Source organism: Phoxinus phoxinus, assembly GCF_949152265.1.
Source record: "Phoxinus phoxinus genome assembly, chromosome: 24".
NCBI classification, from domain to species: Eukaryota; Metazoa; Chordata; class Actinopteri; order Cypriniformes; family Leuciscidae; genus Phoxinus; species Phoxinus phoxinus.
This window is the reverse complement of record NC_136899.1, coordinates 23,977,017-23,996,941: the sequence shown is the minus strand read 5'-3', so window position 1 is coordinate 23,996,941 and position 19,925 is coordinate 23,977,017. Positions and strand designations below refer to the sequence as shown.

Genomic DNA, 19,925 nt, shown 5'->3' with positions numbered 1-19,925 from the left:
AGGTAAAGAGTCCAGCGCACACAGGTCAGTGAGGACTTAAGTCACCAGATGAGACAGAAACAAATGTGCACTTCATAAGCGTGATAGTGCTCGTGAGGTACTAATGAGATTTGGCATGAAGCCTAGACACTGAGGTACCATGTTTGCAGGGGAGAAACTCAATATCCTGAATGAAACCGATGCCATAGAGAGGCAGTGGTGTGACTTCAGATCTTTTGGGGAGCCTCGGTGTTACTGGTGTGATGTGTGGGGTGAGGAACTGTATCTGAACCCTAACACTAAGTATAAAATGTTAGCACATTACTCGTTTCATGGACATGCATGATACCTCAAATCGTGTGGCTTGTTGGGGAGAGATTGCGATCAGATTTACAATTTGAATGGGCAAAAAACAATCAGTAGATGGGAGCTCTTTAGCATGGGCCTGTAAGCAAACACATGGAGATATGTTTGAGTCATTCGTCTCAAAATGAATCCCATAAAAGCGGATTAAGTATTTATAAACATCTTGACGTTATTTATTTTTCCCCCATTACTTAATTTCCCCAATGCGAGGCTATACACTCTCATTGAACGTTCAGTATTCAGACAGCATTCGAGATGCTACTGTAAGTTGAACGGGACATTTCGAGACTCACCCCTGTAAGTAAATGCGGTTGTCAATCCATGACTATAACACCAGTGACAAAAAAGAGAAATATATATTTTTTATATTGCTCATTTGCAAACTTAAGAGCTTAAATGCTTGTTTTGAATGAATGAATGACAGTAAAGTCATCTGCGAAGTATGAGATAAAGGACCTTCTTAAGGCACTTTCACAAATCTCTTGACATTTTCTTTTGTCTATATTCGTCAATGTTATATATTGTAATAAAAAAATGACTCTAACCACACTTGGAATAATGTATAAATCTTGACAATGTGATCTTTACGTTGTCCTCATCACATAATCGTTCACAAACATCAGTGCAGTCATTCCTTGACATTCACCCTGTATAATAAATCCATCTGCACTTGAAAACGTACAGAGGCCGCGTTACACAACTCAACTCTACAACTTTATAGTCCTGTGAGCAGCGAACAGGCCCAACATTCAGCGCTTCAACACAAATATGGGAGCGATTAGGAGTTCTTTTGAAACCGACAAGGTAATTAAAACAAGATAGGCCCTGGTTCATCGTAAATCTTGCTTTTCACCACACACACCTTTAGCTTCTTTTCTCGTGCTGTTCTACAACCCGCGCTCAAGATAGACGTGAGAGAGCCGAAGCGTAACCAACCTTTTAACTTTCAGACCGCGCGGCAGCTAGAAAAATTAAGAAATAAGACGTCACCCGTTAAACAGCGAGGTCGACTGGTAGAAGGATGGCTGGAAGATAAATGTTTCTTCAATGAGCGGAGCTCCATGTGGTTGGCCAATAGTGCCTTAAGGACTTTCTGAGAAAAGACTGTTCTTAGTGTCCCGCTGCGGACCAAAATACACCCTAGCCGCTCAAGACGTTCCACTGGTCGCCCCTCGTCAATAAAAATGAGAAAAATCAAACGGAGGACATTGTACGTCACACTGTGAACATCTGCCGACCAGAGCCGACAACTAATTCAGAAGCTGTCTTCAGTCTTCCTGTTTCATACGTGCTATATGATGCGATATGAGCGTCTGCTGGGCGCGAGTGGCGTGAAAACGGGGTCTGATGTTTATCCCGGGACAGCTGTCAGAACATGAAAGGCTGTAGCTCGTTAAACTTAAGCGAAAATAACTGAATTGTTGTGAATGACAACATCAGAATCATTAAAGAACCGTCTTTGGTCTTAACCAACAAGTAAACTGTTGTGACCAACTGATTTTTGTTCTTTAATATTATGACCACAAGACTTTATGCCTGTAGGGTCACGTTTGATTTGGTGATGTTGTGGTAGTTTTATTGCCGTGACTGTGCTGTATAGATGCCACATGTCCGTGTGATTAAAAAGAAACAAATATATATACCGGTATATACATAATATAGCCAAACTCCCTTTGAAGAACTACACTAGGCATAATCTTGACAAGAAGATCCACCAATCAGAGCCACGGAAATTACCATCACGCCAGCAAACAAATAAAAGTAAACAGCTAAAAGTAACTTTCCTACATTTTAAAACTACTTCAAAACTATCATTCAAAGGTTTGGGGTCGGTAAGATGAATTATTATTGCAATTTAAAATAACCGTTTTCTATTTTTATATATATATTATGATTTTTATCATCCTTCAGAATTTGATTTTTGATCCTTCAGAAATCATCATGATATGATGATTTGCTCAAGAAACATTTATGATTATTTGCTAAATAAATGTATTAGTAAAAAAAACACATTTTGAATGGCAGTGTATATAAATGTGTACATGTCTGATTGTTTTGCAATATATTTAAAATATTTTGGTTTTATAATTAATGATTATTCAATAGTTACATCAATTATAAAAGGTGTAATGCTTTATGGCACGAGTACTTAATTTCCTCAAACAAGTCTATCTTTGTCAAGCAAAATTATAAACAAAACAATGTTTCAAACAGCTTCAAATCAAGTTTGTAATGTAATCCCTGCGGAGAAAAATTAATATAAAAAAATAATTTAGTACTAAAATACAGTAATACATACTACAGTAATAAGATAAGCAGAACTGAAACACTGATCACCAACAGGTGCATATCGGATAGAAATGCCAATCAACCCTGTTTATGACCATTTGTAAGTATTGTACAATACATTTTGTAAAAAAAATACACATAAATGTACAATTTGATTCATATGAAAACAAATGATTCGTAGGTAAAACTTCCCATCCCTAAACTTAACCCTCAGGGGGCAGATCATATAACAACATAGAAATGACTGTAAGAATTCGCAACCAATCAACCAAATCATAATATACTAATGATTTATCATTAGACTGTGTCAATCATAACATTATGAGCTTTCAGATTCACAGTCAAAGTCACTCTCAGCATGACTGGAAACGACCTACTGACAGCTCATGTCCATTCACCCTAATAGTATTAAATATATAAATATATATCTATTTTTTTTGTATGTGTATGAGATTAATGTGTGAACACTCTGACAGCATAATCTGATATAGAAAATGTGATCATGTTTTTATTAAACTAAAAATAGAAGGAGAAAAAAACTGATAAATCGGGTTACTTGTTCATGTACCAGAAGCAATATTTCAAAATAATTTTTGAAAGCATGACACTGAAAGCATGAATATAATATTTTCCTTGCTTCCATAGATTGCTGGCCTACTACGAGACGTTCACAGCTGTTTTTTCCCTCCTCTCCTACCCTGGTGTGCTTTAAAGCTGAGCCGCTTGGCATCTCAAACGAGCCTAATACTAACAACAACAATCACCACATGAGTACAAGCAGCTCCAGAAAATAATTACACATAAGCAAATGCAGTTCATTTGTATTAATCACTTGGGTAAACAAACAGTAAAATGAACATAGTAAAATAAAGCGAGTCTGTTTTCCTCCGAGAGCGGATAAAGACGTGGCGTCTGGCAGAACGAACAATCAATACCAGAGATGTCGACATCCGACAAAAATTCAATCAAATCATCAACAAACAAAAAAAAATCCTCCCCATGAATAATTGTCAAAAACAAACAAAGGATTGTATGTTTGTATGCACTGGTCAAACGTATGCACCGGTCAAACTAATGTTTGTATGCACTGGTCAGTCCTTTCTAAAACATCATTACTCACAGCAGAGGAGTGGTAACAAATATAACTGGACGAACAGACACACACACAGAAACGCTGTACTGGGGCTTCATTACCATGTATTGATTGACTCATCAGAGCAAACAAATGATGATGGTAAATATGCAATAAGGGTCTGAGAATAAGTGATCAAAATTGTCTTTTTTTACTTACAAAAGAGGCAGTTTTATGCCTCTTGATTTTGTTTTCGGGCTCTACTAGAATAGGTTTTCATGCTTGAATGTTAAAAAAAACACACATTAGCCCCATTCAGACGGGACTAGTTTTCCAAACGTAGTTTGAGTTACAATTCACATCACCCGACTTGTTTTATAGGTGGGAGTGTGTGTTTTCTGTGGGCGTTACAGAAGGTCATCTCCTGTGCTTGCATGCACCACGTATGAAGTATGTGTTTTTAATTATTGATATAACTTTTATTTATCATTAAAACCCTTTTTAAATAAACTTCAAATAAGTTTATAGAAGTGGCTGTTTATAATAAACCCACATAAGAGAGCAGAGACTTAATGCATCTACCCCGACACATACCTGTATTAAAACTGATATTAAAATTATAATATTCTTTCGCCATTACTGCGATTTACCTCTATTTATTAATTTTATAATTAAATTTTTTCTTCCCTGTTGAAATTAAATGAACGCATTCAGAAGATTGGTGTGTAAACGGTAGCTCAAGAAACACATGAGGAGCGTTAGTATTAGAGATGTCCCAATACCACTTTTTCACTTCCGATACCGATACCGATGCCGCCGCTTTGGCTATTTGCGGATACCGATATCAATCCAATATTTTTATTTTATTCTTGAACTAATACTAATAATAATAAAATATATGGAAGCACTTTGCTCAATTAGCCACCTAAAAACATCTCACTCAAATGGAGAACAAATACTTCTCCAGTATATAGTCCACAACAACAGTTGATTATGAAAGACTGCCACACTTTATTAAAACATTACAAAAAAAACAAAACAAAACAAAATACAGGTACTTCAGTACTGAAAGACATAAATAAATATGTATAACATTCCAAATAAATAACATAACATTGACAAACGCTTCTGGTTAATTTGGTTCGGGAGAAGAGATAAAAGCCCGCCCACACTGACAATTGATTGGTTGGGTCCTTGCGCTTCGTGAGGCACACACGCCCACTAGCGCACACTACTACACATACTCATGCGACAATAATTGGCTACTACTGTTATCACGTGACAGGCTGCGCCGCGAACTGGATGACGCAGGAAGGGAAATGCTAATATTCAAGCATTTAGGCGATGGTTTAAGCTAGATTTTCCCATGGTTTGTGTTTGATAGGTATCGGATCATATTTTTTTCTCCCCTCCGATCTCCGATCTAGCGTTCTGGGCCAGTATCGGCACGATACCGATGACGTGGATCGGATCGGGACATCCCTAGTTAGTATAATACAATATCGGCAATCACAGTTATTTGACGGTATTCGTTTCCTCAGAGGGCCGTTGAGTCTGCCGAAAAGCAGTAGGTAATTTGCCCAGAAATTTTTACTGAGGCTGTGTGAGAAAAACACAGACTTCGAAAGGACATTTCTTTAATGTCCCCCTGGGAAACTAGTCCAGTCCGAATAGGGCCATTGTTGCGGCTCCTCTCTCCCAGTCTGTCAGTAACGCTCTGTTTAGTCCCTGTCTCTATGAAGCCCCTCCTTCTGAAAAGCACACTGTGCTCTGATTGGTCGGCTGCACCAGTGTGTTGTGATTGGTCAAGGGCTCCAAGAGTGTTTGGGAAATGTCCCGCCCCTTACCATAACTGTGAGTTTCAACACACTACTAACTAACTCAACCAGGCCTCGTCCCTTCATTTTGCGTATGCCTTGGTCAGGAATCATATAAATAAGAATATTGTGGCGCATAGGCGTCACTAGGCCATTTGTAGGGCCTAAACTTCTGGCTAGCCCCCCTAAAAATGTGTGATTGAGTGTAGGCTACACAAATGCACATATGTAGATCAGAGAAATCAAAATTTTCTCGGGGGAGCCCCCAACCCCCCTAACTAGCCTACCTCACATTCGGGACCTCAGTGATGATAAAACCCTGCCATATGTTAATGAAACTAGTTAATAGTGAGCATTCGACCCTAAACTAAAGTGTTACTTTTAAAAAAAAAATTATCATACCCTCATTGGTGGCTGAGCCCCCCTAAAATGAAAATCCGAGAATCGCCCCTGTAACATGTTCGTTCCCGGAAGAAAACTCAAGACTACAATGGAGGCGTTTCTGGAGACTGTGCGCAATGATAATATTAAAGGGACACCAAGTATCTTTTTAGGTATTTTATTATCTAAAATCAATATTTTTATTCATAAATATGTCCTCAATGGTGTACAAATACCTCGGCCAATTATCTGACTTATCCTTATAAATGAAGAATTGATTATCTTTATATACATGGGACGGGTAGGTCCACGGAGGCTTCCATGTAGTTCCGCCATCTTGCAAAACTATAATAGCAGAGAGGGACAAAAAGTACTAAGCCAACGCGTTTCCACAACGCATTTTCGTTCAGAGCCAGCCGAAACCAGCAGAAGCGCAGGTGCAGAGCAGTGAGAGGCGCTTGAAACTGCACGGCAAGTTTAAAAGTCTGGATTGCATTGTTATTATGGACCATACATATGCCAAGCCATCGTCGCCAAAAAGTTAACGTTATTGCATGATCACAGTTCATATGTGTGGGGAAAGATAGAATAGAAAAGAAAAGAATAGAATAGAATAGAATAGAATAGAATAGAATAGAATAGAATAGAATAGAATAGAATAGAAAAACTGTATTAATCCCCAAGGGGAAATTGCGTTATGCTACTTCAGTTAATAAGAAAAAAGATTTTACAATTCCTGCAAAATGCAGGGATGAAGTTCATGTTCTCATGATTTATTTTTATGAATAACAATGTTTCAAAACATCCCCTTACCCAGTCAGTAATTTATACTGTAACATTTGTTTGTTTGTTGTCATGTTGCAGTTTGTTTGAAATAACACACCTATTAGAAGACATCCTGTCAAAGCTTTTTGGTACATATCGCCTACCGTAGATGCAATGCGCATTTGAAAAAGCGAGGCGCTGGAGAGCAAAATTAGTTTGAATGCAAAATACAAATTCACCACTAGATGGGAGTAATTCCTACTTAGTGTCCCTTTAACAACTCCCTTTGGAGTGACTTTGTGTTTTGTAACTTTGTAAACCTTTTCTCATGTTCAAACAGCAACATTAAACAATAAAAAAAGCTGAAAAGTAAAAAAAAAGGAGCTCTTTAAATTAAATGTAAAATTACATTTTTAATCAACATTTGCCATTGAGATATCATAGTCAGGAAATAATCCTCAAAACCATTCAAACTTTAAGCTTATGATATGGTATAATTGGAAATATAGCTTTCGGTACCTGATAAGGGACAATGCTCCCGTGGGCCGTTCCCCATCGTCTGGCCTCTAGTCCAGCGTTCAGGTAGTTGGCAGCGATGTGAGTTAAACACGCAACCTGTAGACATATTGAAGGAGACAAAAGCAAATAAAGTTTTAAATCTTGAGGACTGTCAGTAAGCTCATTATACCCTGCTGTTTTCTGCTCTGTTTGTGTGACACAGCAGTTCATGTAGCCGTGCCGTAAAACGTTCCTGGAATCCACTGTTTGTTATTTTGGAAAACTAACCAACAAAAACATTAAGAGATGGACTAAAACCAAACAAACATTTTTAAAAAATCAGATTCAGCAATCATCTAGGTTGCGACATTTGAATAAAGCCGTTCAAAAAAAAGGTGTTGGCTTTTTTACGATGCCCAGGTGACATCGGATCAGAAGCAATGCAGCTGAGACAATATTTTGCGATGTGTAACGGCGCACTGAGAATGTTAAGGGAGGTGGAGTATTGTGTCAGATCAAAGCATGTCGGTGATGATTTAACAGTCTGGACGCGATTGTTGTGCGGCCGGACTGTCCTGCTGTACACCTACAGCTCAACACATTCATCACTTCCAGCGAGTTTATTTCCATGACGTCTTACACTGAGGCGTTTGTTTACCAAAACATTGCTTTCAGTGTTTAAACTGCAGGAAGCGATCTCATTTTTGTCCATATGCGAGCATATAAAAATCATTTATTAGGCCAACACTAAATCACATCGGTGGCATATCTTAAATCAGGTAATACAATGCTGTGAATGTTTAGCTTGGGACAGTTTTGATATGTTAATAAAAACAGATATACTGTAAAAATCTAGAAGTAAGCTCATTTATTAGGTCCTGGACTGAACCAGAAACAAACTGAAAAATGTGTAATGCGTACAATCCACTTGGATTAAGTGCATCTCGTAAGATAATCAAAAACGTGTGTTTAAAAATCAGGTGTTTTCATGAGAAATCATTGTCATTATTAAGAATATATTGAATTGTATGGTGCACATAGACACTGGTCGACCTGGGAAAAGCAGGCGTTATTGAGGCCAGCCTGTGGTCTGTGTGGGTCCTGACGCCCCAGTATAGTGATATAGGGGACGCTACACTGTAACAAGCATAGATATACATAATAAAGGCTAGATGTCTTACGGCGGAGTCTCTAACGTCATCACCCGGCGGCCATCTTGTCACAGGCAAGCTTTCTGGCGGGCTCTGTGGTTCCTGATGTAAGGTGAGTGATCTGCACGAACACAGACACTCTTAACTCACTGAAATCTTAAAGGATTTACAAACGTTATTAACGTGGCTTTAATTCTGGATGCTTGAACATGTTGAAATATATAATATTATAATTATTCATAAGTATGCAGTGTCATAACTACATCTCTGACATTTATAACAAACCAACCCGATTTAAAATAGGTAGAAAATTGAGCAAGTTTTGGTTATTTAAAAAGTACATGCACCATTAAAACACAATGTTACGAGTGAGCGAGCTGACTGTGACAAGATGGCCGCCAGGTGCGGACGTCGGCCTCCATTGGCCAGCAGCGCGGACGAGACATCTAGCCTTTAGCCTTTATTATGTATATCTATGGTAACAAGCACCGTCCTTCAGACGAGGAGGTCCTCAACTGAGGTCCTGACTCTCTGTGGTCATTATAAAGCCCAATGGCACTTCTTCTAACACCAGTATACGAGGTCTCTCAGATCCTCGGACTCTTCTCTTTTAATAGTACCACAAAGTTGAACGAAAAGATTCGGTGATGCTGCTTTTAGCCGCTATGCTCTAAGTTACGTGCTGAAAATATGAAAAGTCTAAATTAAAAACATATTTCTTTAGTAATATTTCTGCCTGTAATATCTTATAATGCTTTTTATATATTTCATATTTTTCTTCATTTTTTGTTATTTTATGCCTTAGTTAATCCTTATAAACTTGATTTGTATTCCTGTATTTTACTGGGTCTACTATCTATTGTTTCTTTTTGTTTTAACTTTTTTTTTCCTGTAAATCACTTTAAACTGCATTGATTTGTTTGGGAAAGTGCTATATAAATAAAATGTTCTTGCTTGTAAAGAGTAGGGGTGTAACCTCGGTGTCCTAGCCAAATTCCCTCCATTGGCTCTTATAAATGATGGCCTCTAAATAATCCCCCATCACTCTCATATACATGTCTCTCTATATATACACACACACGCGCACACACACACACACACACACGCGCACACACACACGCGCACACACACACACACACACACACACACACACCTTCCTTCCGCTTTGTGCACCACAACCTTTTATTTTGTTGTGGCTTCAAAAAAATAATAATAAAAGAAAAGATTTTTCAACATAAACAACCAAACATGCTCGCATTGTTTCGTGTCAACCCCAAGTATCTACTAGAAGATAAATTAATACTGTATTTTTTGCTCATTGTTTTACTCACATATGTTTTCAAAATACATGAATTCTCGTGTTTTGACAGCACTTCACAAGGTGGGTACACCGTGTTATTTATTATTTAACACAGTATTTATATACTATTAAAGTATTTATTAATATAACACATTATGTATACTATTATAGTATTTATTAATATATTAACATTCATGTATTTATATTTTTAATAATTAGCTTTTATTTTTATGTTCTTATTTTCTATTTTTAAAGTTTTAGTAATCTACATGGTTTGTGATTTTTATTAGTTATTACTTTTTTGTAATACTTAAATTTAACTTTTATTTAGGTGAAAGGTGAAACTAATATATTATATAGACTCATTACATGCAAAGTGAGATATTTCAAGCCTTTATTTGTTATAATTTTGATGATTATGGCTTACAGTTTATAACAAATAAAGTATAAAGTATTGAAATATCTCACTTTGCATGTAATGAGTCTATATTAGTTTCACCTTTTAAGTTACTGAAATAAATGAACTTTTGCACAATATTCAAATATTTTAGTATTTTACTTCAAGTTATTTTTTTAGTTTTGATCTAACATTTTCTATTTATTTTAGCTTTTTTTCTCTTGTGAAAACAATTGTAAGTGTTAGTTTTAGTAAACATTCCCAATGGCTTTATTAATGAATGTGTCACCTCTGATTTGTATGTGCATAAATGTATTTTATAGGCTATAAATTGAGCTGTCAAGTTATTAGTGCTCTTCAATTTAATTTTTTGACAATTTTGGTTTGTTTTTTCCTCATTCAAGTAAATGAGAGCTATACTTGTATGCCCTGGAAACAGCAGCCTGGGTCCGCTGGAAACAAGGACACTGAGTGAACTGACTTGCGTTACAGGGACTGAACTCGTGTTGTTTCTCCTGCTGCTCTACAAACTCAAGAGTATCAACACTTCTACGCAACAGAAAGATAGAGCCAAGAACATGAATGAGTTGTATAATATCAAAGGCAAAAAAGCCAAGTAGCATGTTGTTACACTCATAGCACCTCGTGTGAAGTATTCACCACAGATCTTTAATTTAACCTGCGATAAACGTTTACAGGGTAGCAAGAGGTCGCTGAATATCACTGTTCTCCAAATCTGCTACACACATGTTCTTCTAGCCAGATATTTTCCAATTAAAACACAATAGAATGAACTAAAGCGCATCTCAGTCTTCTCTCCTGGGCTCGGAACTTGTTCTTGGCACAACATCTAAGAAAATGTGAAAACTTTTCAAGCTGTTTTACTCAAAACAAAAAAACAAAAACATACCCAGCATAATCGTGGATACTTCGGTTACCTTACTCCACCCAAGGCACTGTTTCATTAGATAAAAAAAGTACGTAGTAATAAATAAAATAAAAACTGTAAAATATGTTCCTATAAAACATTCTCATTTGTAATTTATTGTTAATAAAAATGCTTTTATGAGTTTCTCCGTTTCACATTTCTCTCTTTATGTTTGCAATTTGACTTTTCAACAAACAGCTGTTTATTTTACGATTGACAGTCGTAGAAATCAAACTTAAGGGCGGCAAAAAACAAAAAAAGCATTGTTGATTTTTTTGTTTTTTTTAAAGGGATAGTTCACTTTAAAATGAAAATTCTGTCAACATATACTCACCCTCAAGTTGTTTCAAACCTGTATGATTTTCTTTCTTCTGCTGAACACAAAGGAAGATATTTTGAAGAATGTCGGTAACCAAACAGTTAACTGGTCCCCATAGTAGGAAAAAAAAATACTATGGAAGTCAATGGGACCTGTTAACTATCTGGTTACCGACATTCTTCAAAATATCTGTGTTCAGCAGAAGAAAGAAATTCATACAGGTTGAGGTTGAGTATATGATCATAAACTCATGTTGAATGAGTGACTTTAAAAAAAAATATATATATATATATTGTTTTTTATTCAATGCCACAAGAACAAGAGGTATTACATATTCACAATATCACAATAACATTAGCTGCCAGGAAAAAAATAATATTTTGTTTTACATAAAATCCAGTGCATTACATGTTTTCATTGCTTGTTTTTAGTTTGTTCCAAAAGATGTACATATAAATGTAAAGTCATTCATAAAATGTGGAAAATTTGGTTTACCTTGAGCCCACTTCTTTTCATGTATATGGTATTTTCCCAATAAAACAAATAACTGTATAATATGTTGTTCTTTACATTCTGTATTGTCATTCTGAGTTGTTGAATGAGTGACTCCAGGCGGGCCTGCACCCGTTTATCACGTCACTTCACCACGTGACAGCAGCAAGCAGGCTCCTGATTGGTTAACGCAGCGCGAACAGACGCCAAAGTTCAGATATTTACATTTTTCGCTTCAAACACGTGAATGCACAAAAAGCACCAAATGTCTGGATGTGCGGATGAGGCGAAATCGCGTACATCGCGCCGCAGGACCTCCAGGACGCGCGCAACCACGTCTTTACATTGACTTAACGTGGAAATCACTCGCTCCAGGTGCTCAATTCGCGTTTGGTGTGAACGTAGCATAAAAGATTGATTCTTGAGATTTAAGAATGCATATCGGTTCATCAAAATCCAGAAATCGATATTGTCAATCCAGTCGTTCTGTATGTCAACAGTCAAAAAGTGCTTCATGGTATCAAACACAGCCATAGAGACATTTTCCGGACTATAAGTCGCACTTTTTTTTCATAGTTTGGCTGGTCCTGCGACTTATAGTCAGGTGCGACTTATATATCAAAATGAATTCATACTGACTGAGATGAACCAAGAGAAAACATTACCGTCTACAGCCGCGAGAGGGCGCTCTAGTTAGCGGAGTTGTTCAGAAGCGACACCGAGGAAGAACTCAATGTATCCAGTGTTGTGTGATGAGATCGGGAGCTTGATGAACTTGCTTACCGGTAACTTGTTGGACTCGCTGGCTAATGTTAATTTAGCCTATTCAGCCTCCCAGGTTCATGTTCTTTATGCTATTGTGTCGCTGAATAACTGTTAATGTGTTACGCTAACACACCGGACAACTATTCAGCCTGTTGTTCTGTGTGCTATTGTGTAGTTGAATAACTTGCCTTCCAGATTAAATGTCTGTTCTTAGATTTTGTGAAATAAATTTCTAAATTAATGCGACTTATAGTCCAGTGCGACGTATATATGTTTTTTTTCCTCTTCATGACACATTCTTTGACTGATGCGACTTATACTCCGGACGGAGCGACTTATAGTCCGGAAAATACGGTATATAATTGAGTTCAAGAATAATGAACAACCTCAGGTTTTCCCAGGACACAAAATGCTGCCCATAAATACCAATGTTTGCATCTGGATTAAAGGAAACTGTGGTGTGGTTATCTAATGCCCTCCGTGCTTTTGCTATTTCAGAGAACCTATCAATTTGCTGAAGGGTTAGATTACTGCGACCACAAGAGGATCAGTGAGGAATGTACGGAAAAAGGCGGAACACACTCATTTCTGCCAGCTTAGGGTCTACCGTCACAACCGTGACCCATCATCCCTTCAGCCCAAAGATAAGATGTATGCATCCTGTAAACTCCTACCAGCCACTCTGAATCTGATGTACATGAAGAAATCCTACACAAAATCCTGCACAGTCATCGAGCAGAGCATGGACTTCTTCCTCCTGAAATTGGAAGCAATTAAAAACGTATTAGGGGTACGAAAAAAAAAAAAAAAAAAAGTTCCAAGAGAGAATGCACTTGAACCACAACAGACAATCACAAACAATCGGATTATTGGAACCATTTCTGGAAACCACATCCTTCGTTCAAGCTGGTATCATTCAGGGGACGAGGGCTCTAACTTGTTAGCCCTGCACAAAGGTTTTGCGGTATCATGTCAAAAACAAGAGTTCGACGTGTTGTGGATCTTCTGAATGATCTTCCTGGAAATCTAACGGGACAAGATGGCCGACTTAAAATACAGCTCTTCACAAGGCCAGAGCAGGACAACAGATTTAACTCAGATGCCTGATTCTGAACCCTCTATTCTTTTGCTAGGTTTATACAGAGTCCAAGGCTCTGTGCCAAAACACAGATGCCTACGTAGTCAGTACTTTAAGGCCTTTGAAAATACCTTCTTTTGGCCAGGATCTAAAACTGCATTGCATGTATTCTTTGTGATAAGCTCAGTAAAAAAAAAATGACAATTACAAATAATGCAATACCGATGTGTAAAGATAAAAAGTTAAATCTAATTGAAATTAATTTCTTTACCCAATTCTGTAATGTTATGCATATCATATTGTTAGCTGAACACCATGCTAGTGTCAAACAAGGAGACCAAGTTAACCAGCCAATGTTGGTAGACACATTAACTAAATTTTGGTTCAAAAAAGCATCTTTTTCAATTGACCACCATTCAAAAACAACTGGAATTCTGACATTTTCTTCCCCCACATACACTAATGTTCAAAAGTTTGGGGTAAGTAAGAATTTATTATTTTTAAAAAAGAATCAATAATGCAGCAACGACCCATTAATTGAATCAAAAGTGACAGTAAAAGAAATGTGTTACAAAATATAAATGCTGTTCTTTTGAATTTTCTATTTATCAAATAATCCTGAAAAATAGTATCACGGTTTCAGGATAATTATAATAATAAATGTTTCTTAAACAGCAAATCATCATATTAGAAAGATTTCTGAAGGATCATGTGACACTGAAGACTGGAGTAATGATGCTGAAAATTCAGCTCTGATATCAGGAATAAATTACATTGTACTTTATATTCATATTGAAAACAGTTATTTTAAATTGCAATCATTTTTCACAATAGTACAAGTTTTTACTGTATTTTTGATTCAAAAGAAATGCAGCCTTGGTGAGCATAAAAGGTTTCTTTCATTAAGAAATCTTACTGTCTCCAAACTTTTGAATGATAGTGTAAATTGCAAGTATTATATTATAATATACCAGTATTGTTGCATGATCTCTTTTTGTGGGTCTTATTTTTCCCCGTCAGCTGCTTTCAACACCACGGCTCAGGATAGTTGCTAACGAATTTCCTGGATTTCGAGAGTGATTAGTCACAGGTAATTACGGCTCATCACGAGCCAAAGACGGCACATTTCCGGCATACTTCCGGCAGGTCCTGCATCACCCGAGTGAGCACATTTAAGAAGAATCCCAACGGATATCCTCCCTGCAACAAACAAAACATGTTGCAATGTTTAATTACAATGATTTTTGAGGATATTAAAAGATTAGAGGCCAAACAGCAAACACCCTTTTGGCATTAAAAACATTATTGGGATTTACTAAAGACACAGTCAAAAATGTGCGATGAAAAGCCGTGGACGGGGTTATTTTTTTGCGGCTGAGCTCATTGCGTTGATCATTATGGAAATAATCGAGTTGTGTTTGTGCTTCTTTCATTTGCACATCGTCAGTAGATCACGCACTGACTCCCATCGGAGCTTTTATGGGATTGCTCTCTTATGCTAATTTGTCTCCAGTAATATTAAGGGGTTTTTTCTCAACAATTCTCAACTGTTAGGGTGCGTTCACACCTGCCTCATTTAGTTGGGTTGAATCGCACTAGAGTTCGTTGTCCCCCTTGGTGCGGTTCGTTTGCGCAGGTGTGAATGCAGCAATCGCAGTCATGTGCGCACCAAAAGCGGACCGGCACGCTTTCAAACGAACTCTGGAGCGGTTCGTTTGTGATGAGAACGTGATCCGACCTCGAACAAACCCAACTGCCAAAGAACTGCACATTTTTGGACTAAACCAGCTGCCGTAGTCAGCGGCGCTGTGCATTATGTCACTGTTTAGCAACATTAATGCACGCCTTCTCACTGTAAAAAATTATCGTGATTTTAACGGTGAAAAACTGTAAAAATGCTACAGTGAAAAACTGTTAATTGGTTAACAGACAGTTTCCTTACTATATACGGTAAGGAAACTGTGATAGATCTAATGGTTCATTTAATGTAATTTTACTGTAAAATACTGTTCAATTTACAGTTTTTGAAAGTGAAAAATAACAACTCGTATAATTTAGTCAAAAAACGTAAATTGGCATTCCCACAATTCCCTGTGTGACACTTCACATTTGATGTATTTTTTTGAAATAGCCGTTTTTTCAAAGTTTTTTTCTAATCAGTAATGTACATTAGAGTTTTATATTAGATTTAATGTTGTCAAATTAATGTTTATTGCATTTTTTAAATTTCATGTGTGTTACCATGGTGTTTACTGTTTGTGTGAATGACACTATGTAGCTTCTATATATTAGTATTGACTCTATAACTATGGAAGAGCTGATTGCGATGAGCTTTGATTGATCATGTGACTCATCACTACTGTGATTGTTGGTTGTCCGTGTATTACAACGGTACAAAACAGATATTAATACTTCAATAGGTCGGTAAATTAACATTGTATCAGATAATGAAATATGTTTTATTACTGTAAATTTTAAGTTAAGTCTGTAAAGCCTAAAATGTTGCTACCGTATTTTATACGGTAAACTTCTGGCAACCACAGCTGCCGGTATTTTACCGTAAATTTAACAGATTTTTTTTACAGTGCTCCTGAAGTGACTTGTGATGCGCCTTTGCCGCGTGCAGTGCATTAAAAACTAATTTTCAAGCCGCATCCTCGGTTAATTCTCAAATGTTATCGTTTGCCTAAAGTGGTGTAGACAAACTATATAATAAACTATGACCAGGGATACGGTCAGCCCACGCAGTCGTCTCTCCATAGTAAAAAGCGGCGTGTTGTCTGCCGGATTGTCCTCCTCTTTGTTTACTTCCAAGAGTTCTGTAGGAATTTTCCCGCACGTTAATTCTGACCAATCGAAGTGCAGTAATGTAAATACGTTCAAGACACATCTGGCCAACGAGTGATGTGGATGTTGTCATGTGACTGCATTTTGGTTCGTTTCATCAACTGATTGGGACCAGAGCGATCAGTGTGGTGTGAAAAGGAACCAAAACGCCTGAAAAATGCTACAAAGTATCATGTTTCGCCCTTGGTCCGGACCAAATGAACCGAACTACAGATGTGAAGCACCCCTGTAAGAGTCCAATTTATAAATAACATGGGCACAATAATAGCTCCGCAATCCCTCCACATTCTCAGTGACTCGACATGGTTTCAAATGTGGAGTTACAGTGTGTCATACTGCAAATCTCGAAGCGGTCCAGTTCAAATAAACAGGGCTTTTGAGTTGTGGACACTTCTAATGCATGTTTGCTTCAGTATACAGTTATTATATGACACGTTATCCTCCCTTATTTTATTTTGTGTCAAACACAATGAGAAGCTGATTGGTGGAAACACTTTTGTCATTCTGCATACAACGAAAAACATGTTTGTTGCGTACAAATATTTATCCATCAAGACATTCTAGACTTTCTGCTCAGAAACCAGACGCAGCTGAGGAGGGTATTTGAGGTTTCAGGAAGTTACTATGGAGAAAAACTCAACAAAATCTTGTTAAGTGATACTGCAGATGCAAAAGTCATTTGAAAGATAATTGCTATACTGTACGTCTCCGTCCCAGCCTTTAAGTTTTCAGTAAACACATGTACAGCCTGGTAATTATGAAGCGAGAAGGGAATATAAAACATTCACCAAGTGAACTAATGTCTTCCCTCAGATTTATCCTGGCCGTAGCGAGCGGTGAAGTCTGTTGAACATCAACGTCAGCAGACAGCCACACACACACACACTCATGAACATGTAAACTTAGCGTCTCACACTCCATTGATTCCCATGATGCTAAACTCTTGGCGTCTCAACCGGCTGCTTACAGCGCTGACGTCTTCTGTGAGCGCTGCTATTTAGATCCCTTGTAATCTGGCATTTCCTAGCAGGACGGGCAGACGAGCCGTGGTGCAAGCGGCATGAACGGCTTTTTGAAGTCGCTCATTCAAAGAGGAAAGGGAAAATGGCAGGCGCTAATTATTCACAATCGGTGTGCTATTTACTCACGCAAGGACGGGTATTCAACGGTCTCAAAACCGGATTTGTTCATGAAGTACACAGTGGCATGACAGGAAAGCCTACTGCTACTTACAATACATTCATACTTATGAATTAGCTTTTAGCGTGCCTACCAAACCAGCATTGCTTACGACAGGGACAAATTGAGCTGAGTCACCCCTTATATAAAGACAAAAAACATTCATCCATAAACATTATTTTGAAGTCAAAGTTTAAAGTGACCACATGAATTGGAAACTTCACTTGAACTTTACTTAAAAGCCGTGAAAGTTGTATATTTTACACTAAAACAATAATTAATGTGAAAAATCGTAAGGCTTACAGTACAAACATTAAAAAAATCTTTGAGACTAAAGTATGACAAAAACCACAGTCAAAACTATCAAGCCATCACGGCAAATTAAACAGCGCATGCTGAAGTCCAGTAGGGAACACGATTGGTTTATACGCTTATGCAGTTATGGAGAGCTGATTTATTTATACTGTAAAGTAAAACGTCCATGTTTTCTCTAGAGTGCTGAATGGGTCAGGTTAAACTCACTTCCAGGGAACTGCATTCTTTCAGGCCAAAGAAGAAAGAAAAAAAAAGAGTGGTCTGGTTCAATTTAAAAAGTTAATTTCATGCGTTGGGCAAGAGACAATAACAACAGTCCTGAAATCTGAATAAGGGACACTTCTAAAAGCTGAATATTTCATCGTGTAGATATTGTATGAAGTATTAAATACATCAAATGTAGTGAGTGTTATTGAACTGTCAGTTTAAGAGCATGAAAGTGAATTGATGTTCTATATCAGCAATTCATTTCTACTCTCAGGTGTCAGGAAATGATCATGTTAAAGAGGCTTTCAGTCTTTTCTTGCTCTATGTGCCAAGCATTTTCTATATACATTTTTTCATTCAGGAAAATATTTTATTATGTTTTATTGAATTTATGGAAGCTCATTAAGCTTTTGAGCAAATGTAAAAAAAAAAAAAAAAAAAAAAAATCCAATCCTGACTGACATTACTATACATTATATCATTATACCTTGTTAGTTACCGGTCAAAAGATTGGGGTCTGTAGTTTTTAAAAATATATATTTTGTGCTCACCAAGGCTACACATATTTGATCAAAAATACAGTAATATTGTGAAATATTATTACAATTTAAAATAACTGTTTTCAATGTGATAATATATTCATGTGATCAAAGCTGTATTTTCAGCATCATTACTCCAGTCTTCAGCGTCACATGATCCTTCAGAAATCAGTATTATATGATGATTTGCTGCTCAAGAAACATTTATGATTATTATCATTGTTGAAACCAGTTGTGCTGCTTAATATTTTTGTGGAAACTGCATTTTTTTTCAGGATTATTTGATGAAAAGTATGCTCAAAAGAACAGCATTTATTTAATATGGTAATATTTTGTAAGAATGTAAAAGTATTTACTGTCACTTTTGATCAATTGAATGCATCTTTACTGAATACAAGTTTTAATTCTTTCCAAAAAAAAAAAATCGGACTGACCCCAAACTTTTGATTTATAGTGTACTTACAAAATAATGTCATTAATGGAGGCGAAATATTGATGAGTTTATTTTATTATGCGAGAATAAAGCGACCGCAGGGCAATGTTGCATGGAACTAGAACCAATTATACAGTTGAGTGTCATTATACAATAATATTTGACTGCAGAAACCATTTCATAATCATATATAGCTTTTGAAAATAAGTAAAAATATTTGTAAGCATACAAGTTATTTTTCATAATGGCATTATTAATTGTGATATCAAATAATTCCTTCTATTTTCCTTGTATAATAAATCAGTGCTGTATTACCTGTGAAGACAGAAGATTGCAGTCTATATGAAGGCCTCGTCCTGTTTTCTGTCTCTGAAGCAAAGCCGCCATGACGGCTCCCTGAGTGTATAAACCAGTGGCCAGATCTGTCATAGCGACTCCTGGTCTGACTGGATCCCCATCCTTAAAGAAGAAGCCGTAAATAAACAGGAGATATAGGGCCTAAAACAGTGTGTAATATATAAAGAGGACCTATTTTTTAAATTTTTTTAAATTTTCAACTTTCTTTAGTGTGTAATGTTGCTGTTTGAGCGTTAAAAAGCTCTGCAAAATTACAAAACACAAAGTCCCTCCAGCGGGAGTTCTTCTCTATATCAGGGTCAGTGTTTCTGAACTCCCTGAAGTCTTGTAGTCTTGAGTTTTCTTCCAGGGAAAGAACACGCCAGCAAGGGGTGGGAATTAAGGACCTTAAACACTGAGTGCGATTAAGCGATGCGAATGTACGTTTGCGATGACGCTTTTGACTCTAAAC

At 37.0% G+C, this 19,925-nt stretch overlaps 1 protein-coding gene across 3 annotated transcripts in view; it reads right to left on the bottom strand.

Moving 5' to 3' along the window:
- The window catches only part of sugct (succinyl-CoA:glutarate-CoA transferase), a 155,070-nt gene that overhangs the window by 101,805 nt on the left and 33,340 nt on the right, over window positions 1–19,925 (bottom strand). For all 3 annotated transcript variants that reach the window (XR_013796388.1, XM_079602433.1, XM_079602432.1), the window contains exons 8-9: window positions 19,433–19,576; window positions 7,189–7,284 (exon numbers count right to left, since the gene is read on the bottom strand). Coding sequence is in view for 2 of the 3 variants with exons in the window: in XM_079602433.1 (XP_079458559.1) it covers window positions 7,189–7,284; window positions 19,433–19,576 (240 nt within the window). In the remaining variant the exon portion in view is untranslated. The remainder of the gene's footprint in view (window positions 1–7,188; window positions 7,285–19,432; window positions 19,577–19,925) is intronic.